This window comes from Pteropus medius, unplaced genomic scaffold, assembly GCF_902729225.1.
Source record: "Pteropus medius unplaced genomic scaffold, Ma_sr-lr_union100, whole genome shotgun sequence".
In the NCBI taxonomy this organism is placed as follows: domain Eukaryota; kingdom Metazoa; phylum Chordata; class Mammalia; order Chiroptera; family Pteropodidae; genus Pteropus; species Pteropus medius.
In genome coordinates this window covers 251067-273748 of record NW_024351543.1, presented here as the reverse complement: position 1 = coordinate 273748, position 22682 = coordinate 251067, and the positions used below count along the sequence as shown (strand labels likewise).

Genomic DNA, 22682 nt, shown 5'->3' with positions numbered 1-22682 from the left:
GCGTGCCCAGCGCCCTGCAGGGGGCTCGCAGCATAAAATCTTATTTACTCTAAAAAGTCAACAGAGATAATGAAGTGTAAAATAACTAACTAAATAAAACAAAAAAAGCCTCCCCGCCTGCAAAGGATCTTTGCTGATGATAGTGCACGGTCAGGGCTCCTTTGGGCCATTTTTTGTTATTGGGCAGGTAACTCTGAAAGTTTTCAAAAGTCATTCCGTTTAACTATCAAATAACATCCTTAGGATAATTATAATAATTATGTAAACTGGATATAAAATTTAAACTGAAATAATACAATGGTAGAATGCTGGGCTTTTCTGTTTGGCTGTGAACCTGAGTCATGGGCAGCGAAATAGCCAGGACCAAAAGGCAAGTAAGACTGAAGGCCCCAGTGGCACTGCCGCGGGTTCCCGGCACGCCGCCTCTGGGCTGCGCATGCGCCTCGTGGCCTCTGGGCTGCGCATGCGCCTCGTGGCCCGCCGGTCTCCGCTCACCGGGAAGTGGGACGGCGTCGCCGTGGTAACCGCAGTAAACTGAGATCTTGGACAGATGCTGGGACTACAAACGCCCGGCAGCGATCGGTGCCTTAGGTAAGTTTGGACCCCGGCAGCTGGGCAGTTCCTAGAACCTCCCCCTTCAATCTGTTAGCGAGTCAGGGAGCAGTGAACCCCGCTTGGACTTCTCTTAGGCTGAACCAATATCCCTTAGGCTTTGCTAAGACATATATTTTAGTCCTTTGGATCAATTCAACAAACATGTGGAGTGACCATTTGCAGGCGAGGAGCTAGACACTATGGATACAAAGTGGACATAGTTCCTGCCTGCAAGGAGCTCATAATCCGGCGGGGACAGGCATTAGGAGTAGGTGTTTAACCGTATTAAGCCAGAAGCAGGGAGTCTGATGGGAAAGTGCCTGGCTTTCAGAGTCAAGAAAGCCACCTCCCCTCTGCCCCCGCCCCACTTAGCTGTGTTTCATTTGGCAAGTTGCCCTCTGCACTTCAGTTTCCTCATCTCTAAAAAGGAAGATGGTAATGCTTATTACAATTAAATAGGATAGAACAGGTAAAGTGTGAACACATGGGTGACACATAGTAGGTGCACTATAAATACTTGTTACATACAAGTAGATATAGTAGCGTACAAGTATTCAGTGTATCCAGTCAATTGTGAGTTGTCCTGGGTGGCTACTGACTAAAACTTTTGAGAAGAAGGGGCTGAGGAGAAATTAGGGAGGGGGAAAGTGACAGGAGATGAGGTACAGACTTTAACATGAAGGACCTTTGTGCCATGCCAAGAAATCCTGAGTTCTTATTCTATGGCTATGAGGAGCCATTAAAGGCTTTTAAAAAGAAGAGCAGCACATTAAAAGCTGTGTTTTAGAAATACAAGAGGCAGTGTAGAGAATGGGTTAGAGAAGGGAAAGACAAAACATGAGGCTATGGTTTGGTAGAACTGAGACAATGAAGACCATAACTAGGGAGGTGACAGTGGGAATAGAAGGAAGGGGATGAATGCAAAAGGCTTAGTTAATAACTGTACACATGGCAACAAGACTTCCAAACCCATTGTATGCACTAGGTGAGAGGGAAGAATTCAAAGAGTGACTGCTCTTCTTCCTCATCTTAAATTGTACCTAACTCGCAGAGTTGTTTTGAGAAATCTATGAAACGGTATGCATAGAATCTTTAGAACTGTGCTTTGCACATGGATAACATTCAGAGAACATGAGCTATTATTATTCTTTCCACAGTTGTATTTCACATTGTAAAGTAAAAGCTGAGTGTTTTTATGCAACAATCTCGGTGAGTCTTAACGTGACCAGCTCTGGCCCACTGCTGAGGTGGAGTGTTTAAGTTTGTAAGAGTGAGGACTGACCCTGAATTCTAGTGAATGAATATGAGTTATGTCACCTCGGGAGCTTTTTGTCTGGCTTCCAGATAACCTTCTGCATCACTGCGCTATAATTTTTCTTTTTACACTTCCTAGGATTGACTCAAAACATGACAGTCTGCTAAGTTAACTACTTAATGAGTTAGTTAACAGAATTAGCCAAAAGCTGGACTAATGAGCCTGAATCTAGTGTAAGTAGGTTTAAGATAGTTCTGCAAATAGACTCCTAAACCTAGCTAGTTCAGTTGTTTAGGACATGACTAAGAACACACAAATAAGGCTCAATCTTTCTAGTTGGTCACAAACTAATTATGATGAGTCAGTATATGATGAGTCAGTATATGATGAGCCTGCCCCAACCCCACCTCCCAAGATAATGTACTATCAGGTTGCCTTAAAGGAGTTCAACGTCCCCAACAGGAAAAGTGATAGTTTGTCTCTTCTGTAAAGTGTACAGATCCTTCAAAGAAAATACAAAATTGGGAGGCACATAGGATGCATTAGGATTTAATTTCTAGAGCTATCAGGATGCTGAAAAGAGTTGAAACCATGTTAGTGAGGAATAAGTGAAAAAACTGGGATGCTTTAGTTAGGAAAAGAAAGGATTTGGGGAGAAAAGTGAACTGGCCATAATTATTTGAATGGCAATAGTACACAGAAAAACTTGTTCTATGTGTCCCCGGAAGAACGGGGGCCAAATGGATTCAAGTTGCAGGGACGAAGACTTTAGTGTAATATAAAATGAACTTAGTAAGAACTAGAGCTGAGAATTAACAGAATTTGCTCGCCCTCTTACCTGAAATGTTGAAATTGAAACTGATCATCTCTTGAAACGTTCCTTCATTTGTTCATTTATTCAGGAAGTAAAACATTCATCCTTTCAACCATCTTACATACTGAGTGCCTATGTGCCTGGCACTGTTCTTTAAGCTTTATTGACTGCATTAACTCACTGAGATCTGAGAACAACCTTATGAAGTAGGTACTGTGCTTTACGGATGAGAAAACTGAGGCACAGAGAGGTTAAATACTTAATGCCTCTCAGCAATTAAGAGAGCCTGGCATTAAATCCAGCGAGTCTGACTCTAGCCAGTACTCTCAGCCTGATCAACACATCAAACTGCTTTTCCAGTGGTGCTGGGTTTGATGTTATAGATATGTGGCTTATATTGGGTAGGAGGTTGGACTAGATGAGATCTCTTTTAACTCTGAAGATTCCATGATCATATATATTGGTCTCTAGCTGTATAAAAGAGAATATGAAGTAATTATAGTAAAAACAACTACTAGTTTAGAGTACCTATGAGGTGCTTTATAAAAACCCATGATCCTCAACCCTGGTTCTTATCCTCGGCTGCACAAAAGAACTGCACAGAGAGCAGACCCTGAAAATGGTATGTTGTAAAAAGTTTTCCAACTGATTTTTCTAAAGGTGCAGCCAGAATTGAGAGCTATAGATGTAAAAGATCTCATTTAATACTTACAATAACTGCCAGATAACCTTATCATCCCCATTTTACATATAAAAGGAGGCCTAACTGGAATGTGAACCCAGTCCCTCGGGCTCCAGAGCCTCATCAGTTTTCAAAACAATTTCTCAGTCCCTTCATTCTGAAAAACAAAAACAAAACAAACAAAAACCACCTCCTTCCATCTCACCAATCATACTGATAATCTCCAGGAGACCAGGCGCCCTGATCTGCTGAACTGCTTTTACAAATTCATCAGTCATCTTAATGATCCAGAAAAACTAAGAAAGGATCTCAGTATTTTTCACTAGCTTAGATTCCTTGGGTTCCAGTATTTTCTGTACACACTGTATACGACCTGACATTAACTGCATTTGTGATATTAAAGCTTTCGCATAATAGTATTAGACACGCGAGGAATATATTGCTTATGATAGCACAGAATAAAGTGTGGTGCTTTTGTCTTGATACCAATTTACCTTTTGTTGTGGTTCAATTCCTTTGTTTATAGAGTGATTCACTTACTATAATTGTTTCTTACCCACCTTATGATCAATTTATGAGTAAATTTATTAGGTCTTACAGGCTTTATATTAGACTATATATCCAGTTATCATTCAGTTATAGTATATTAAAAATAAATATATTTAGAAAAGAGAAGACTAAAAGGCAAAAAATTATCTCATGAAGCTTTTATTGGTAAGAAGTAGAAAAGAAAAGGAGATTTAAATCAGTGAGATGTGCTTGACCTATAATTGCTGGCTTTGAGGGCCAAAAACCAGGGAACACAGGAGGCCTCTGGAAGCTTTAGAGCAACTCCTGGCCTACAGCCAGCAAGAAAACAGGGACTTCAGTCCTACGACCACATGGAACTGAATTCTGCCAGCAACCTAACGAGCCTGGAAATAGAGTCTTCCCAGTCTTCAGTAGTGAGCCTGGAAATAGAGTCTTCCCAGAGTCTTCAGAAGTGAAGGTAGCTCTGCCAACACTTTGATTTTGATCTTGTGAGGCTGTAAGCAGAGAACCAGCTGAGTCACAACTGTGCCTGGACTTCTGATCTACAAAACTGTGAGATAATAAATGGGCGTTATTTTAAGGTGCTAAATTTGTGTGACAGCAATAGAAAACTAAAACGGTGCCTGTTTATAGATTAAAGTGTTATTGAAACTTGAAGACAAAAAGGTTTTTATTTAATTCTTCACAATATCAGTTCAGTTTGGTTGATGAATCTGAGTGACTGTCTTGCCTCTACTTATTTGGGACCTGCACCATGGCAACTTAGAGAGTAGTTTAGTTTCCTGCCAATAAATGTTGATTTTCATCAAGGAAATCTTTATCCATAGTTATTAATTCAGTCCTGACTATCAGACCATCCTAATTCTATTTAACCACAGATGGATTTGAATCAGTGATTGAGAAGAGAATTTTAATAGAAGACTATATTAATAGATAACTGTCAATTTCTTCTTAGATTGTAAACTTTTTAAGTCAGGGGCTCTGCATTGCTCATTTTTGTATCCTCTCAGTGTCTAGCGTGATACCATCTGTATATAAATACGCTCAAAGTTTTGAAAATTGAACTGATTTAAATTATGAAAAACCTTGAAAGCAAGGAAGAAAATGGCACTTAGTATGTTTGTAGCTATCTGAACAAGTTTACCCACAGTACGTGATGATCTGCAACCAAGCTGCAATAACTGACATTGCCTTGAAATGCCCATTATTTAAAAAATGTTATTATAATTAATTATTTAATTGTTTTTTAACTCAGCAACTTGTATAAACATAGAAAGTTAGACTGTGTATCCAAACTCGAAGAAATAGGAAATGTATTAGGTGATAGAATTTAGATTTTAAAAGATCTTGCTACTTTCCCCAAACCCAGCAGGCATCGGGTGAGAGGAAGGAAGGAAGGAAAGAAAGAAGGAAGGGAGGAAGGAGAGAACAACAACTAAAAAAAGAAAAAAGCAACACTCTCACACACACAGACACACGCACTTTTTAAAAGGTAAAATGTCATCTTGGTAATCCAGAAAATATAGCTCCAAAGTACTAAACATAAAACTTAATAACATCAGATCATCTTAGGACATAGTTTTCTTCATAATAGCTTACAGGAAGAACATTTGGACAATGTACTGTTGTTCCCTAAGTCAAGAGAGGGCATAATTATGATGCTGCTGTAAGAGAACAGCTGGGAGAACCCTAGTGTCCCTATGAAGGGAGGTAGCAGTCACACGGCACTCTCCACCAGTGGCGTCATATCTGCTTTTGGCATACTAGTCTTTCTTCAGAAAATTAGTAATGCACTAGTTCAATTAATTCTTATAGCAGCCCTATAAGTAGTTTTTCCTTTATTTCCATTTTACAGTTGAGGAATTGATGTAACGCTTAATTAGTTACTTATGTGGCAAAACTGGGATTCACACCTGAATCCAACTACAGATATGATCCAAGTTGAACTGTTCTATCCAGCCATGTCATAGAAGCATGTTGAGGAAACATGGCTGTTTAATGTAGAAAAGTGAAGGACTTAGAAGGAAGATACAGTAGATGTTTTTTTTTAAATTAATTAACTTTTTTTTTTTTGTGGTGACATTAGTAAACAAAATCCAATGTTTCAGCTATACACTTTAACAGTAAGGCATGTGTATGTTTACACTGTGTGTTCACCTCCCACAGTTAGATTTCTTTCTGTCATGACATATTTGACCCCCTTTACCCCATCTACCTCCCCTCTCCCCCCACCCCCTACCCTCTGGTAACCACTAGTCTATAGTCCACATCCATGAGTCTCTGTTTGTTTGTACTGTTCATTTGTTGCTTTTAGGTTTATATCCCACATATAAGTAATATCATGTGATTTTCAACTTTTTCTGTCTGACTTATTTCATTAGCATGATTATCTCGAGGTCCATCCATGTTGTCATAAATGGCAGTATTTCATCTCTTCTTATGGCTGAGTAATACTCCATTGTATATATGTACCACAGCTTCTTTAGCCAATCATCTATTGTAGGACACTTCGGTTGCTTCTATGTCCTGGCTACCATGAATAATGCTATTATGACATTGGTGTGCAAATATCTTTTGGGATATGAGTTTTCAAGTCTTTGGGGTAAATACCCAGTAACCACAGGACATTTTAAATTTTTGAGGGAAACACTGATGCTTAACATCTGTCAGGCACCAGTGAACTACTAGCTTGAGGCAGTTCACAGATTCAACATTAGATTGAGGTACATTCCTTTTGATGACGTCATATCTTCACAAAGCTGACTTTTTGGTAGTTGCTACGCCAAAAAGCAATACTGCATAAAAATTATTGTGGAATAGGGTATAAGAGTGATGGTGTCCAATATGATTCCAAGCTTTAAAAAGTTGTACAATGCCCAATAGGTATACATATTCCATTAATACATATTCCATTAGTAAATAATTGTGATTTTCAAGTCTTTGGGGTAAATACCCAGTAGAGGGATTTGCTGGATCATATGGTATATCAATTCTTAGTTTTTCAAGTAGGTGTTTTTAAATCCAGGAACAGCTGCAATAGAGAGGACGGAGGACACCTATGATGTCACTCCACTCCTTAAAACCCTCCAGTGGCTTTCAATTACCATAGGAATAAGTTCTAAATTCCTTAGCAAAGAGAGACAATTTTATGATCTGCTACCTCCCTCCTCTTCAAAGTCAATAGACTGTTTTCATAGACACAACCCTCTCTCTGAAGTTCCCTTTGCCTAACATACTCCTCCCATTCTATGCCCTACCAACTTCTACTCATCACCTGTGTCTCAAACAGCTCTCCTTGAAACCCAGGCATAGTTTATCTTCTTGATATACAGGCCCACGGCACCGTTTTCTTTCCTTTTTGTAGCACTCATTATATTTAATTGCTTATTTAATATCCGTCTTTCTAAACAACAAGCTCCACAAAGTTAGGGGTCACAGCTCTCTAATCCAATACTGTAATTCAGTGCCTAATGTAGGACTTGAATCATGGTAGGTGCCCTCAATAAGTATTTTTAAATTGAAATTGGCTAGTAACACTGGGGTAATTTGATGATGAGAAGAGGAAGAGGAGAGGATTAGCCAAAGGAAGGATGGTGGGGAGGGGGGTTTATTTTAATGGTGGAGCATTTAGGGAAAAGATGACTTGGATGGTATTTCACTGCAGACCTCTGAAAAACCAGAGGGCACCACAACGACAAGTTTGCCTGGAGAAAGGGAGTATCTGACTAGATTTTGCTGTTCTGCCGAGGTCTCTGATGGTGGACCCTCCTGCTGGTGAAGTCATCTCAGATACTGTGCAAGCATATGATTACTTATACACATGATGTTTGGTGCTTGTGGACTCTGTTAGGGGATAAAAATCTGTTAGTGATTTCTGTTTTACAGCTTTATCCCTTTCTCTGTCTCAATTTTGCTCTGAGACAAAATGAAGGAACCAGATGATCAGGATACCGATAGAAGGGAATCAGACAGATCAAGGAGTAGTAGAAGGCAATCTCTGAAGTCCTCGCAGTCTGCACCAAGATGTAAGTAAAGATTATACTGTGTGCTTAGGTTTTTTATTATTAAATTTAGGTGAAATTAGTTTTAAAGAGCACATATCTAAGTTTATATGGCAGAAGTGGTTTACTTCTATAACTCCCTTACACAACTTTAAGTTTTTGAAGAACAGAGTCTGTGCTTTAATCATTTTATCTCCAACCTCTGCCACACAGACAATTCTGTGTTGATAATTACCTACCTGTGTATCTGGTCTTATTCTCTCTTGTGAGGTCTACAAAGTCTTTAATGGACTTTTCTTATACAGTGCAGTGGGAAGAGAGCTGGACTTTGGTTTTGAGTCCTGGGTCTACCACTTAGAGATGTGTGATCTTGGATAGAATATAGAGGCTCCATTTTCTCACTCATTAAAATATTAATTGTGAGCTTTTTGAGGATTAAATTGGATAACATGTGGAAGAATAATATAGGCTGCAAATAGAAGAGAAAGAGAAGAATTTTGTCCTAGGATTTTAAAAAAGTGGCTCACTCTTACCGATTGGGAATCATGGCGTTAGGTATCTTAGTAGAATCGTGACATTTTTTCCCTCCTTTTTAATTCCCTTTCCCCCTACTTACACCCCTGACCTACGGATGTTGCTGTCTCCCCTTAAGAACTGGATCTCTGAAGGCGGAGTGTCTCCTCCCATGTGCTCAAGGTGTGTCCCTGGAGCTTGGCGCCCCAGGACCTGGGACCCCCAAGGCCTGGCACCCCCGGTGCACTTGGGGGGCATGGGGCTGGTACACCCAGGGTATGGTCCGTGGCTCCACCTGGGGCGTGAACCCAGGACCTTCTGCGTGTAAAGCAGACGTGCTAACCACTACACTATGGGGCCACCCAAATCTTGACTTTTTTAGTTCTAATCCTGAATGTAGTTCAGAAATTTAAGTCTGACTATTCATCTAGAGAAGATAAGATCCTGGGTAAATCAATTCATTCACAAAATTTATATTAAATTCTTTTAATCTAAGACATGTCTCGTAAATTCATGATTACTCCATACCAAGTTTTATTTTAGATGTTTATCTCCTCTTGCTTGGACTCTTACAACAAGGATTTCCACTCAGGTCTTCCCGATCAAGTCTCCCTCCATGCCACCCCTAGAGTTATCTTTCCAAAATATATGATTATATCATTCTCCTCAAAAACTTTAGTGCGCTTTTCTTTGTTTTTCCATTTCCATTTTTCTCCACTTTCTACATCAAATTGTCTGCTTTTCGGTTTACGGTCCTTTGTAGCATTTTCCTGGATGGGTGGGTAGAATGATAATGATCCTTTGTCTAGCCTTGCCTCAACATCTTTCTTTCTTGTGTCAGCTCTCTTGGGGGCAGGCCTTATCAAGTGCAGCCTAGCCCTGTGCTCAGCTCATAAATTAGTTCACACATCATGAGTTTTAGGATCACAAATGAAAAATGTGAAGTAATTTGCTGGCACTCTGAAATCCTCTACCTTGGTGCTGTGAAAAGAGGTCTCTGTCCTGGTTCAGCCACATACCTGGTAGCTGCTTTTTCTTTTTTTCTCTTTTTCTGGATACCTTGCCTTGTTCTCAGTTTTGGTAAAATACCTGAGCAACTTCTTCCTAGCCTTTAGGATTCATGGAGAGTGAATCTACCTCCTGGTTTTCCACCTAAGCTGTGAGATTAAAGTGGACTCTTGCCTTACTCAACAAATAGTTTCTGTTATAACTGAATCCTATTAAGAAATTCTGGACAAAAGTACTAGTTAAATCATCTAGCATTTCTGCTAATTCTTATCAAAGGACTAAATTATTGCTGACCTCATATCATTAATTGGGAAGTATTTTAGTTTCTCCTATTTTCAGAAAGATTTTGTGTAGAATTGGTATTATTTCTTCTTTAAATATTTGGTAGGATTCACCGGTGAAGTATCTGAGCCTATCAATTTCTTATTGGAAAAAAATTTAACTATGAATTCAATTTTTTTAATAAATAGAGGGCTGTCTATTTCTTTTATGGTAAGTTTGGTAAGTTTGTCTCTTTCATAGAATTTGTACATTTATTCTAAAAATTTGTTGGTATAACTCTGTAGGATTTGTTTTTATTCCTGATATTGAAGATTTGTATTGTCCCTCTTTTATTTCTTGATTGGTCTAGCTAGGAGTTTATCCATCTTGTTGTTCTTTTCATAGAATAAGATTTTAGCTTTGCTAATTTTCTCTATTGTTTGTTCACTTTTTATTTCACTGATTTGTGCCCTCTTTTAAAAATTATTTCTATTATTATTTTGCTTTTCTTTTTCTAGTTTCTTAAGGTAGAACTTTAAGTCATTAATTTTGGACTTTTCTTCTTTTCTTATATGTATAGTAAAAGCTATAAATTTCTCTTAAGTTTTGCCTTAGCTGTATCCCACACATTTTGATATGTTTTATTTTAATTATTATTTAGTTTGAAGTATTTTCTAATTTCTTGGTTGATTTTTCTTTGACCCATATATTATTTTAGGTGTGTCATTTAATTTCTGAATATTTGTAGGTTTTCTAGATATTTTATTATAATTTATTTTTAATATACTTCTGTTGTGATCAAAGAATACACATATTCTGTATTATTTCAGTCCTTTTCAATTTATTGAAACTTATCATATGTTCCAGCAAGTGATCTACCTTGGTGAATGGCCCATGTGTATGTGAATGTGTACCTTATATTGGTAGGTGTAGTGTTTTATAAATATCAGGTTGTCATGTTTTATAGTGTTGTTCAGAACATCTGTGTCTTTACTGAGTTATTGACTAATTGTTCTATTGAATGATAAAAGACATGTATTATTATAATATTAACTAAGTAAACTGTGAAAAGTTAAGGATATATATATATTATAATCCCTGAAGCAACTATATATTAATAAATGTTGGTAAGAAATGGAAGAAATGATAGCAGCATACTAATCGATCTTTTTTTCTTTATCTTTTACTTTCTTGTAAAGTATACAGTGATAGGAAATAGAGTGGAAATAAAGTGAAAATGGAGATTAATCACATAGGAAAAACTTTTTTTTTTGTAAAGTTATGAGTGACCAAATAAAATGAGTTTTCTAGGACATTTTGAGTATTGAAATTAAATTTAGAGCACAAATAAATTGAAAGTAGTAGCTACTTTGGAAATAAGAAAATGCTTAATTCAAAATTTAGAAATTATTAAAACAAATAATTTTAATAGCCTCTATAAAAGAAGATGACAGAATCTTAGAAGATACCACAAATGAAACATTTTCCGAAGAGGAAGAATCGTATGTAGAGGAGGATGACTCATATGTGGAACATTTGGAAAGAAGTTCAAGTTCAATTCAAGATGATTATGTGGAAAGCACTGGAAGTAAGTATTATTAGTTTTCTACCAGCAATTGTCACTGTTTTAAAAATAAATTGCCCAAATTGAACGGTTGTTCCATAGAAAGACAAATCTGCAGAATGTGTGGAGGTGGTAAAAGGGAAAGCATAGAATATATTCTGTACAGCAGTTTAGGAGCTCTGGAGTTGTATTCTCCATTTCTGAGGCTCACAAACAGAACTCTCGTGTTCTGTTTTCTGGAGAGTGGGATGGTCTCGGAAGTGCTCTGCCCCAGATTAGTGAAAATAACTCTCCCTTGGAACTGAGTAGGAGTTGCCCTTTGATACTGCTGAAACCATGACCCAAGCTCAGCATTCACGCCGATGAACACAAGTATGTTGGCTCTTCCTCCTGTGCTTACTGGCGGGTGGCAGCCTATGTTCGGGGCCAGTAGTGTGGTACATACTGCTAGGGTATTTCGGGCTGGGTACATTCCTTTTGTCTCTGTGAAATACAACTTTAAGATTCATTAGACACTCTTCTTAGTTAAAATATTTTAACTTTTTAGAATCTCAGTATATGGAAACCCCTCATTCAGCTGAAGAAGAGGCAGAAAAGGAAGTTAAGAAGAAAATATCACAGAGCTTCTTCTATGATTATAAGGAGTTGGTTTCGATGCCCTTTGTGACTCCAGATTCGAACATACCGCTGGATCTTCTCACACTGGTGTATCCACTCCAGTTACAGATGTATAATTTTGGGATTACAGCTTCTTAGGTCAGGGGTTGGCAAACTATAGTCTGTGGACCGAATCTGGCCTCTTGCCTGTTTTCCTAAATAAAGTTTTATTGGAACACAGCCACGCTTATTTATTTACATGGCTGCCATCACACAACAAGGGCAGAATTAGTTACAATAGAGCTCATCTGTTCCACAAAACCAACAGTATTTACTACCGGGCCCCTTGTAGAAAAGGTTTGCAAACCCTGCCTCAGGTAATACTAAGAAACTTGGCCCTTAGAGAAGGTGAGATAGAAATGCATGATCTTAATTTAAACTAAACTTTTGTTTGATATCAAGTAAACATAAAGAGAAATTATGTTTTATCTCCATTTACTTCCTCTACCAGCCTGGCATCCCTTTTTTCATGCCTATCAAGTTAAAATCATTAATTTCCCTTCTCGAAATACTATGTAGCCATTTTCAAGCATTAGTACATTCACATTATTTATCAGATGAGTTATTCAAGAAGACATCCCCAAGGAAGTGGGGCACAAAAACAGGCTATAATTGGTCTGGAGCATAAGAGTCTGTGAAGAAATGTAAGGGTGGGATGATTGACAAGGGGGTTTAGTGTTCACCATTGCTTTATAGTGTTAGGTTTCTAAGGCATAGATAGTTAGGAGACAATTTTCATTAAGGCCCTTGGCTAGCAATTTAGTATGCCTGATTTCAGATGGGCAGTGGTTACGACCACATTGCCTAGCCCTCACCACTGACTGGCCTCTTATGAAAGGTGTGCATACAGAGGTAGGAAGGTGTACTTCCTGACTCAATTTTGCTTTTTTAGATAGAAATAGAACATGTTGTTTTATAGCTTCTAACTTTATTTCAATCCTTGGTGTAACTAAAACCAATTCACCCTGATTCTTGTGACTTGGAATTCTCTTTCTTGGGGGCATTTTTTTTTTTTCCTTTGAACAAGTTATTGACAAAAGTTATGCTTTTAGTTTTCTTCTAGTCTATTTTTTTCAAATAGAGTGGTATGTCAGAGTTACCAGAAGCTTTTCCTGAAATACACATGCCCTGATACCTTGCCGGACCTATTTTCATGTGCAGAGGGGCTTGGGCTTACGTACTTTGACAAAGCTTCCCCATGTGATTTTTCTCTTAAGAAATTTAAAATGCTAACTAAATCATAGTATGAGGGTTTTACACCTAATTTAAGAATAAAATTGCACTGCTAATACATAAAAAATTCTGAGTTTCAGAGTAAAATTTAATTGCTTCAACCTTGAATCTTTACCCGAGTATGGATTTTAAAAATATGTTTATTTCATGTTACTTTTTCTGTCTCTAGGATGGTTATGTTGTTCCACTTTGTTTCCTTAGCAATTTTTTTCGCAGACATTCTTTTGGTTATGACTGTAGAAGGCGGGCCAACCTACAACTTCTGGACAGCAATACAGTGGCGTACATAGCTGGGAACCAGCTGATCCTTCTGAATTTGAAAACTAAGGAACAGTTCTACCTGCGAAGTAGCAGTGGTAGAGGAATTGGTGTTATTGGGGTATGTCTTTAGTCACTTAGAATAAAATCTATCTATTTTTGATTGTTCTGTGGACCAGCCAGGTAGGTATCAATCCCATGCACGGTGTTGTGGGATCACATGAGATGCATGGCAATCTTTATTCTAAGGCACTCTCAGTTCAGTGGTTACAAACACAATATTCACTGACATTATCTCTGTGCAATATTACAATATTATATTCGTAATATTATCATCCCATTTTGCAGATAAAGACACTGGGACTTATGGAAGTTAGACATGCAGGCTTTTTACATTGAATGCTGTTTGCTATTTTGCAAAAATAGTGATATGAATAACACAAGTGATAATTCAAATAATAATTAGAGATAAATGCCAAATAAAATGTAAGTATATAATTGAACATTTGGAGATGAAGTATAGATGTACATTCAGTAGTTTCGAACGTATGACAAAAGGGCTGTGTGTAATTTGGAGCCTGTCTTTTCTTCCTGCTCAGCTGTCTGTCTCCATCGGTCATCCTCTTTCTTATATCTTCAGCCTCTACTTCCTTAGGCTTTCCATCCTCAGCATAAAAGCATTGTGAATCAATTTGTTCTCATTTTAAAAGCCCCCTCTCCTACCATGCATTCTCTTTATCCACTGAATTTTGATCTTTTATTCAAAGCCAAGCTTCTGCTGTCTTGTTTCCATTACTTCACTAAAATTGTCTTTACTGAGGTAACCAATAGACCTCTGGTGGCCAGATCTGAAGAATACCTTTTTAACTATATTTTACCTGACCTCTCCATAACAGTTGGCCTGTGATTGAGCTTTTTCCTTTGGCTGTTTTTCTACTCTGTGCTCTTTAAAAGTAGGTGTCCCCTAGATCTACTGTCACCAGTAACAAACAGCCTGAGGGGTTACTTCTAGGTGTCTGTGGTGTCTTGAGAGGGGCATCTGTTCAGATTATGATTTGTGGGGTGATGTGGGGAAGGAGGATGTGGGCTCCCACAAGCAGCAGTTCTATATGAGACGCTAAAGAGGGTTTCTAGAAGAGACATGATCTGTCAAGGGTGAGCAGACCAGACAGAACTAGAAGGTACAGGGCCCACTTCAGAACACCCTGCTGAGGCAGAGGGCTTCCAGCAGAAAGGCTGATGTGTCTCCAGCAGAGAGACTGGGCCAAGTTATCAGGGAGTAGTAAGACATACTTTTGATTAGATAACCTGGAACCTGATAGGACACTTAGATTAAAAGTGAAAGTGAATGAGGAGGTTTTGAGGATTCTTGATCTGAGGAGTGAAGCAAGAACAGGGCAATAGGAATGAAGGTGAGGAAAACCTGAAGCTCACAAATAGATCTTATTGGCTATGGAAATAGGAAGAGTAAAAGATATTCTCATGTTTGTTCCTTACTTGATTATTAGTCTATATATAGCATGTGTACAAGATAAGTTTCTGTCCTCAAAGAGTTTGTTTTAAGACCACTTAATGAATTCAGCAAGAATTTATTATATAAAACTCAGTGTCCAACACTAGTCAGAACATGTAGGGATTTAAATGAAGAAGGGTTCATGAACTCTGTGAATTCAGAGAGTTTAAAATCCATCTAAAGAGACCAAAACAGCATTAAAAAAAAAAAAACCCAAAACTAGTTGTATACAAATACATAATACTGTGGTACTAGCTTTGTGCAAATAAATATTCACGGCCCCAGTGTGACGGTCTTGTGCTCTGTGGAGGGAAGTCAGTCAGAGGCCATCTTGAGGTGTCGTGAGCCCTGAGGTCGACACCATCTTTAGAGAACTGAGCAACATCTAGCTATCACTTATTTTTCTATCACTTCATGGCCAATAATAGTTTCGAAATTTCTATTTTTCTGTTTAGTTATACAAGAATTTCGTCTGAGGTCAGTGGTTAGAGGAATAGTGTGGTTGAGAGTGCTAGTTCTCATCCTCATCCACCTGGACTCTGAGCAGTTGTATGTCCCCAAGGCTTTTCTCCTTGTGCGCTGGACCTTTTCGGTACCTGGATAGTGACAGGGGCCTTTCCTCCATTGCCCACGTCACTTCATTTTTTTCTGAAACAGTTACCCATTTGTGGATGAGAAAGACTTCTGCATGGTTATGAAAAACCTGTGAGAAATGTCTTTTGGGGGCATATAACTATCTTCCAGAAAAGATAGGGTGAATCTATATACTGAATATAGAGTAAATGACTTACAAATTCCAGGTCTCCACCAAAAATAAAGCAAAACACCAAAATACAACCCCACAGCAGCTTCCTATCTGAGAGGGCAGAAACTTTTTCACTTACTACAGATAAAACCTAGAAGGGTAAAAGATTTGCCTGAATCCCCATTCACATTTCTGTGACCACATATCCTACACAATATTCCTTTGTAAATGGAGATCTAGAAAGATATAGTCTTAACTCATTTCCCCCTAAGTCCTTGATATCTCCTGTATGTTAGGTCCATTCGCTTCTTGGCCCTAACATCTGGCTTAAATCCTGTCTCCCACATTTGCCAGCTGTAGAACTTCAAGCAAGTTACTTAACCTCTCTGTGCCTCAGTTTCTTCATCAATAAGATGGGAATGATAATGGTATACAAGCTTATAAGGTTGATGTGAAATTTAAGAGAATTAATTCATGTAAAATTTAGATTAGTGTCTGGCACATAGTAAGCATTCAATAAGTGTTACCTTTTTTAAGTGTTATCATTATCTTATTGAGTGTCCATTCTATAAACCCAAGCCTTGTTTCAAGCTGAAGTGATAGGTTTTTACTTGAGGGGAAGAATAAGAGGCAATTTCCCAGTAGGAAGACAGCCTATCATAGATCTTATTGCCACATGTATGGAGGGAAGAAAAAAGAGCTACATTATCTTGAGTGCCAGGACTTCCTGTGCAATCTATATCAGGACCAAGCTTGTCCTTTTAGGTATGTAATCAGGAGATCCAAAACAGTAACTGAAAATAGAATTTTATAAGTACAGTATGTGTTTTAAGTAGCTTATTCTTATAATAGCTTATTTTTATTTTCATTTTTTGGTTACCCGTTTGGCTACCCTTCCTGCACATTACCAGTGAACAAAAATAACAGAAATAAACATACAATTCTATCCAATTTATATGGCTGTCATTTGAAATGCTGATGTGACTAATTTTTCCAGGGCATATTTACTATATTTTCCTCTGTGTCTGGCTTGGAGATATTGTATCTTTCTCATTTCTAATAAGTTTACATTCATTTGTGGTAAGTTTGTCTGAGGCAAAATTTTAAAAATTGGGATGTAAAACTACTCTGGAAACATAAATTTTTCTATAAAAAAATTTAGATTGATTTATATGCAGGGTAAACAATTCATCTAAATTCATGGTCCTCAGAGGGTGGTTTCCAGATTGCAGCATCAACATCCCCTGGGAACTTGTCAGAAATGTAAATGCAAATTCTCGGGCCTCAGCCCTGATATACTGAATCAGAAACCCCAGTGGTAGGGCTTCCAATCTGTGATTCTGGTGCATGCTAAAGATTGAGAATCACTATTCTAGCTCCTCTGATGGCAATTAAAATTTTTTTTTGAGTTAGATATGACTATTAATGAGAGTAAAACTTAAAATGAGTATTTTTCTAGTTTTCAGTTTAAATCATCATCAAATATTTCTAAGATGCCCATTTTTGAGTTTTCTATTGGAGTGGGTCCTAATAAACTAATTATAAAATAACGGTTGTTAAATACTATGTTAATAAGACTGTATGAAAATATTTGTTTTATGATTTTAGTGAGATTTTATTTTTTGTAGGTTCACCCCGATAAAACTTACTTCACAGTAGCTGAAAAAGGAGTTTCCCCAAAGATTATCATCTATGAATATCCTTCTCTGAAGCCCTATAGAATCCTTCGAGGTGAGTCCAGTAGAATCTTTAAAATACACATGTGCAAGGTTAACATTCTGGGAAACATGTAGCATTATTGTATCAGTCAGGGTCCTCCAGAGAATCAACTGGTAGTAGTTAGAACAGAGATTTATTTAAAGGAATCGGCTTATGCAATTGTTGGCACTGGCAGATCTGAAGGTTGGAGGGCGGGCCTGTTAGATCTGCCCATTTCTGAGAGAGGGATGTTGAAGTCTCCAAACAGATTCATCGATTTCTTCCTGTAATTTTTGTCTATCCGTTTTTGCCTCAAGTAGTTTGGTGCTCTGTTGTTAGGGGCATACATGTCAAGAATTATTATGTCTTTTTGGAGAACTGACCTCTTTATCATTATGTAGTGTCCATCATATCCCTGATAATTTTTTCTCCTTTGAAGTCTGATCTGTTTGAAACTAATATAGCTACTCCTACTTTCTTTTGATTGGTGTTAGTGTGGTATATTTTTCTCCATCTATTTACTTTTAATCTACATGGTCTTTATATTCAACATACAGTTTGGTCTTGTGGTTTGATCCGCTATAACCCTGTCTTTTAATTGGTCCATTTAGACTACTGACATTCGGAGTGATTATTGATACAGTGGATTAACATTTACCATACTGTTACTATTTTATATTTGTTGTCTTTGTTCTTTGTTCCTATTTTTGTCTTCCACTCTTTTTCTGCCTTTTGTGAGCATTTTATATGATTCAATTTCTCTCCTTTCTTAGCATATGCTATACTTCTTTACCTTTCTTTCATGGCTGCCCTAGAGATTGTAATATATAACTAATCCAGGTCCACTTTCAAATAACTGTATACCACTGCAGTTAGTGCGAATACCTTATAATAACAAAATAATCATAATTCCTCTTTTCAGTCCCTTGTGTCATTGCTGTCATTTATTTCACTTATATACAATCTTACATTCATTTCTCTTATATATAAGCATGCATATAAGCAAATACGTTGTTGCTATTATTATTTTGAACAAATTGTTATCTGTTATATTAAAATTAAAAAATAAAAGTTTTTATTTTACTTTCACTTATTCCTTCTTTGATGCTCTTCCTTTCTTTGTGTAGATCTGAGTTTCTGGCCTCTAAGAACTTCTTTGAACATTTCTTGCAAGGCATGTCTACTGGAAACAAATTTCCTCTATGTTCATCTAAGTTTTTATTTGTCATTTTTGAAGGATAATTTCACTGAGTACAGAATTCTAGGTTGGCATTTTTCTTGTCTCAATGGTTTAAATATTTCACTCCAGTCTCTTCTTTAAAAAAAAAAAAAGAAAAAACATTTTTTAATTGATTACAGTTGACATATATTTTTCAACTTATTTTTAAATTTTTGTATTTTCTTTTTAAATTATAGTTGACATACACTATTATATTAATTTCAGGTGTACAACACAGTGATTAGACATTTATATAACTTATGAAGTGATCACCTGATAAATCCAGTACCCATCTGACACTATACATAATTATTACAATACTACTGACTATATTCCCCATGCTGTACTCTACATCCCCATGCCTACTTTGTAACTACCAATCTGTACCTCTTAATTCTCTCTCCCCTTCAACTATCTCCCCCACTCCCTGCCTGGGAGCCACCTGGCATGAGCCACCAAGCAATGTGCAGACAGTTGTCCCCACACTGGGCTTGGAAGTGCCTTGAGAGGCCAAACCGCAAACCAAGGCTGGATACCACTAGTGCTTGGCTTGGGGCTGCTCACCAAGAGATACGGGGCACAGTCGCTGCTATTTAGGTTTTGTGAACCTTTGAGAAATTTTGAGAAAGTCTGCAGCATGAGCCAAGACAGGCCATTTGTATACAAAATCAATTAGAATAGGCTTGGGTGGGCCTGCATGTTGGGTGGAGTGGGGTCTCAGGGAATCACCAGTGCGGGGCGACCAGTGTTAGCTACATTGATGGAGACTCAGATATGGTGGCTGCCTGAGTCTGCAAGCTGGGCTGGAGGTGCTCAGCAAAGGAACAATGCTCTCTGCCAGCACTTCTGTCTGGGAGAAAGCCACCTCTCTAGCCCTTGCCATGAAGCCAGACAACTCAGTTCCTCCCAGTATGTCCCTGGTGCTTTTTCAGCTGCTGCCCCAGAGCTGGAGCTCAGAGTGATTGAGTTTGTCATTGAGTAAGTTTGCAAGTGGGCCCTTTAAGAGGAAAGTCTGTGAGTCCCACAGCCCTTCATCTCACTTAGCCATAGTCTCCACTGGTTTTCACAACCAGAAGTTGTGGGAACTTCTCTTCCTAGCACTCGAGCTCTGAGCTGGGGAGTCCGCTGTGGGGCCGAGACCCCTCGCTCTTCCAATGGGGACCTCTGCAGCTGAGATATTTCTCTCGATTCTCAAGTGCCACACGTGGGTGTGAGACTAGCATGTTTCGTATCTCTGCCCCTCCTACTAATCTTGAGATGGCCTCTTCTGTGTGTCCTCAGTTGTAGGACTTCTGTTCAGCTAGACTTCAGACGACTCCCATTGATGGCTATTCTATAGTTTAGTTGTAATTTTGATGTGGTTGTGAGAGGAGGCAAGCACGGCATTTACCTACTCCGCCATCTTGATTAGAAGCCCAACATACCATATTATATTTGTTTCAGGTCTACGACATAGCGATTAGACATTTAAATACCTTACAAAGTCTAGTACCCATCTGATACCATACATAGTTGTTACAATATTATTGACTGTATTCCCTAAACTGTACTTTACATCCCCATTACTGTTTTTATAATTGGCAATTTGTACATCTTAATCCCTTCCCTCTACTCTCTTCTTGCTTGCAAGGTTTCTGAGGAGAAGTTGGGTTAATTCTTATCTTTGTTCTGTAGGTAAAATGTTTTTTCTCTCTCTGGCTTCTTTCAAGATTTTTTTTTTATCTTTCATTTTCTGTAGTTTTGGGGGCATTTATTCTGATTACTGTTCTCTGAGCTTCCTGAATCTGTGGTTTGGTGTCAGATGTTAATTTGGATGAAATTCTTAGTTGTTATTGTTTCAAATATGTCTCTGTTCTTTTCTTTCCTCTCCTTCTGGTATCCCCATTACACGTTTGTTATACCTTTTGTGGTTATTCCATAGTCCTTGGATATTCTGCTCCGTTTTTATCAGACTTTGTTCTCTTTGCTTTTCAGTTTTAGAGGTTTCTGTGAAGATACCCTCTAGTTCAGAGATTCTTTCCTCAGCTGTGTCCAGTCTACTTATAAGCCCATCAAAGGCATTCTTCATTTCTGTTAGTGTGTGTGTGTGTGTGTGTGTGTGTGTGTATGTTTATCCCTAGCATCTCTTTTTTTGGTTCTGTTTTAGGATTTCCATCTCTCTGCTTACATTGCCCATTAATTCTTGCATGTTTTCTACTTTCTCTATTAGAGCCCTTAGCATTTTAATCATAGTTGTTTAAAATTCTTGATCTGATAATTCCAATATCTCTAGTATGTCTGGATCTGATGCTTGCTCTGTTTCTTCAAATTGTGTTTTTTGCCTTTTGGAATGCTGTATAATTTTTTTCTTGATAGCCAGACATGATGTACTGGGTAAAAGGAAGTGTAGATAGGACTTTAGTAATGTGGAGGTAAGGAGTGGGAGGAGGGGAAGTGTTTTATAGTCTTGTGATTAGGTCTTAACTTTTTATTGAGCCTATGCTTCTGGACTGTGAACTTCATAAATGTTTTTCAGTATTTTTCTCTTTCTTTGGGTGGGACAAGATGGCTTGAGTGGGCTGGAGTTGGATACAGGCATACCCTGGAGATATTGTGGGTTTGGTTCCATAACATTGCAATAAAGCAAGTATTGCAATAAAGCGAGTTGTAATCTTTTTGTTGGTGGAGGGCTTGTTTTCAATTTGTAAAAAGCACAACATCTGTGAAGTGCATTAAGCAAAGCTCAATGAAATGAATATGCCTGTATTTCCTTCCCCATGCCAGTTACATTTCCATAATACCCCACAGTTTAGACTCTGGTTAATCAGTTTTTCCTGAGGGCAGGGCTTATGAAGGAGAACAAGGTATTCTGTGACATTCTGAACTGCTCCTTTTCTCCTCCCCCTGATGGAAGCCCAAGCGATTTTTTTTCTAGATACTTGCTATAGGAACCTGGTCAAGCTCTTGGAGGTAAATCGCACAATATTATTGGGGCCACCTTATTACGGGGTCCCCTTGGAGGTTTTAACTCTCAGACTTGTTCACACTGACCCTTCAGCAATTCATCAGTTACAGTTCAAGTTTTACTACTCCCAGTACTGGCTCTCTCCACTGTTTCAGCTGTTCCTGTCCTTGAGTCTCTGTTCCGGTAAGTTGCACATCCCTGTATTTGCCAGTAGGTCTCAGTTTTGGGAGTAGCCATTTGCCCAGTGTCCTTCCCTCTCTTATGTATTCAAGAAGAAGTAATTTTTCAGTCTGTTCAACTTTTAACTTGGTGTTAGGACAGGGTCATGTTGTTAGGACGAGCTCCTTACATGTGTAACCAGAAACCTGAAGTCATCAATTTTTATTTTGTGATTTTTTTTTTTCCAGTGGCAAATTTTAAATTTAGATTGATTTCTTTTTGCTAAATTCTTTTGTGTCCCCTCCCTCATTGCATACAATGGAATATATTTTCAATGTGTTTTTCTCATGCAAAATATGATTAAGATTCATTCACCCTCCCACCTCATATCATGCGATGCTTTCTAAAGCCAAGGGTGATGAATGATTTTAGAATTATTTTTTAGAAGATTCTTGGCAGTCTTCTATCAATTCACCACATCAAGGGAGCACATTCTCTCTTACTCCTGTTTTCTTTTCTTTAAAAACACTTTTGAAAATGAAATAAATGTTGCCCCTGTTCATTGGACTCACATTCATCCTTTCAGATGGGACTGACCTGGCCTATGCTTATGTGGACTTCAACTGCGATGGGACGTTGCTGGCCTCTATTGGTGGCAACCCTGATCACACACTGACCATCTGGAACTGGAAAGAAGAACAGCCTATACTGAGGACCAAAGCTTTTTCCCAGGAGGTTTTTAAGGTTACTTTCAATCCTGACAATGATGAGCAGCTTACTACGTCGGGATCAGGCCACATCAAGTAGGTCGTTTGACTGATACAGGTACTAGTAGGTTATCCTAAGGGTATTGTCTAAGAGGATGGACCAGCTGGAGCCATTTTTGCTGATGTTAACAGTAGGATAGTTTTTAAATTATTCTTTTTAAAGTTAACTGGTAGAGTAGCTCTTCTAATTTGATATGGGGATTTAGTACTGCAGACCGCACAGATAGAAAGACTTAAATTTAGCCTGCTGCCTTCTGGAGGCTTCA

At 38.2% G+C, this 22682-nt stretch overlaps 1 protein-coding gene across 4 annotated transcripts in view; it reads left to right on the top strand.

Moving 5' to 3' along the window:
* Positions 1-484: 484 nt before the first annotated feature.
* The window catches only part of CFAP44 (cilia and flagella associated protein 44), a 112168-nt gene continuing 89970 nt past the window's right edge, over positions 485-22682 (top strand). For 3 of the 4 annotated variants that reach the window (XM_039842998.1, XM_039842997.1, XM_039842995.1), the window contains exons 1-7: positions 485-591; positions 7762-7901; positions 11092-11247; positions 11771-11930; positions 13330-13492; positions 17258-17360; positions 22236-22452. In XM_039842998.1, coding sequence (XP_039698932.1) covers positions 7802-7901; positions 11092-11247; positions 11771-11930; positions 13330-13492; positions 17258-17360; positions 22236-22452 — 899 coding nt within the window. In that variant the 5' untranslated portion in view covers positions 485-591; positions 7762-7801. Of the gene's footprint in view, positions 592-7744; positions 7902-11091; positions 11248-11770; positions 11931-13329; positions 13493-17257; positions 17361-22235; positions 22453-22682 lie in introns of all 4 variants that reach the window. The other variant, XM_039842996.1, reaches the window with a different exon arrangement.